Source organism: Propithecus coquereli, unplaced genomic scaffold (assembly GCF_000956105.1).
Source record: "Propithecus coquereli isolate 6110/MARCELLA unplaced genomic scaffold, Pcoq_1.0 Scaffold146, whole genome shotgun sequence".
Classification (NCBI taxonomy): domain Eukaryota; kingdom Metazoa; phylum Chordata; class Mammalia; order Primates; family Indriidae; genus Propithecus; species Propithecus coquereli.
The window spans coordinates 1,483,023-1,484,991 of NW_012138969.1; the positions used below are offsets into that span (position 1 = coordinate 1,483,023).

Genomic DNA, 1,969 nt, shown 5'->3' on the forward strand with positions numbered 1-1,969 from the left:
AGTAGCAGGCTTTGGAAATAGTTGTAGACTCAAATCAAAGGTAATCCTTGTGCATTGTTGCAAAGGGACTATAGGTTGAACATTTGTCATATTGGCTACGTCACAGGTGTTACACTAGCTCACATAGTTTGCTAAGCTTAGCCAAGGACCTCTTCAAAGAAGCCAAATGAAACTGAATTTATAGGATTACCTCTCTACTAAACAGTCCAAAATGCTCCTGGGACATTTAAAGATATGAAATTATAGGATTTATTCAGGTTTCAACATTATTAAATTTTATAGTTAGTGATTTTGTGTTACTGTAACTCATTTCCTTTTGTCAAAGTGAGTCTACTCTTCAGTTAAATACAAAAATAGTTATGTAGCTTTTCATAGTTTATTAATGTATTTAATGCAGCCTGTGTTTTTTATTTTTTAAATGTTATACTGACAGAGTTAAAGATTTCATAGTGATATAATTAGATTTTTAAATTTGAGACTCGTTAAAATTAAATTTACAAAATTTGTTAAGATAAATGTATATCTAGGATGTTCTTTGTTTTAAGAAAATTTTAGGTATTTAAGAATGCCAAACACTTTACCACCAATAGAAGTTGGGCTTATTATATGATTTTTTAAAAAATTATGTTGGCTATGTAGTTGTAATAGTTTGCAATAAAAGGGTAGCCAGTGTTGAGAATTAAATTTTTCTGTAGTCTTTCCTTACGTATGCTAACTTGTTGATAATAAAATACCCACACCTTTTTATGTGGCGACTTTTAAGTATCTGTAAGATGTGGATAATGTTTCCTCTGTGCGATCATAGGGGTCTTCTGGGTGGACACTCCCTGGCAATCATGCTGAAAGAAAAAGGTGAATACATGCAGTGGTACAGTGATGAACTTCTTCAAATGGCAAAGCAATTAGGTTACAAACTTTTACCAGCTTTCAACACTACCAGTGGGCTTCCTTACCCAAGAGTAAGTAATTCAAGAAAATGTGGTAGTCTTTGTGTACTTCCTTTTCTGTTTTACAAAATGAATTTTTGCAATCAGAGCTATTGTTCCTCTCCTGCTTGAGGCTGGAAAAAAATGCTTCAAAGCTATGTAACAAATTTATATTGACTTTTCATTTAACTTAAATTTGAGTGACGTGAGAATTAGATTAGAAGAAACAGATGCTAGACTGGAACTTAGGCACAGAAATTTTTGTGCAGAAGATATAGTTGAAGCAGTGAGAGTAGGTAGGTGTTAACTCTTCAAAGGAGAGGATATAGAGAGAACACAGGACAGAGGGGGTATGAGTAGAGCCAGAGAGAAGGAGAGTATTCAGATTTAGGAGGAGAACCATAATGCAGTATATAGTATTATAAAATCTAAAAAAGGGAACTTCAAAAGGAGGAGATATTCTAGAAGACTTGAGGAGAACTGCATACAAACAGAGCCTTGAACGATGTAGTTAGTGTGGTAGAATAAAGGGGAAAAAGCATTCAAAATAGGTGAAAAGTAAGTAGGTAAGGACCACTTATATTGAGATTTCTTCTCTGTTGGCAGTAAAAGGAGAGGTCGTAGCTGAGTCAGCCAACTGAGGGAGCATTACTGCTCTTTCTCCCAAGAAAATTTTGTATTTAAAGAGGAGGGAAAGAAACCATTGAAAATGGAGAGCTCTCTCTTGTGATTTATTTCATTCTTTATTAACACTATTACTTTCTCCCTCTTATCTAAGTCAGACACCTCCGTCATTTCTAAGCTCTATCAATTTTTTTCTTTCTTAGCGCTGCTATGCTATTTGAGGTGGATACAATTTTATTCCTGAACTACTGTAAATACCTACCTTATTCTTTTCTCTCTAGTTTATGCTTCAGAGCACTTGAAAACTTAATATTACTAAAACCTAATTTTTATCAAATTATCTTTAAAAGTTTTATTGACTCTCCCTCTTTGAGTGTCCTTTAACTTTCAGAATTCTTTATAGTTTGGCAGTAGTTTCT

General features: G+C 33.7%; 1 protein-coding gene across 1 annotated transcript in view; it reads left to right on the forward strand.

Moving 5' to 3' along the window:
- The window catches only part of EDEM3 (ER degradation enhancer, mannosidase alpha-like 3), a 121,047-nt gene that overhangs the window by 39,921 nt on the left and 79,157 nt on the right, over positions 1 to 1,969 (forward strand). Inside the window, exon 3 of the mRNA XM_012639963.1 lies at positions 806 to 959. Coding sequence (XP_012495417.1) covers positions 806 to 959 — 154 coding nt within the window. The remainder of the gene's footprint in view (positions 1 to 805; positions 960 to 1,969) is intronic.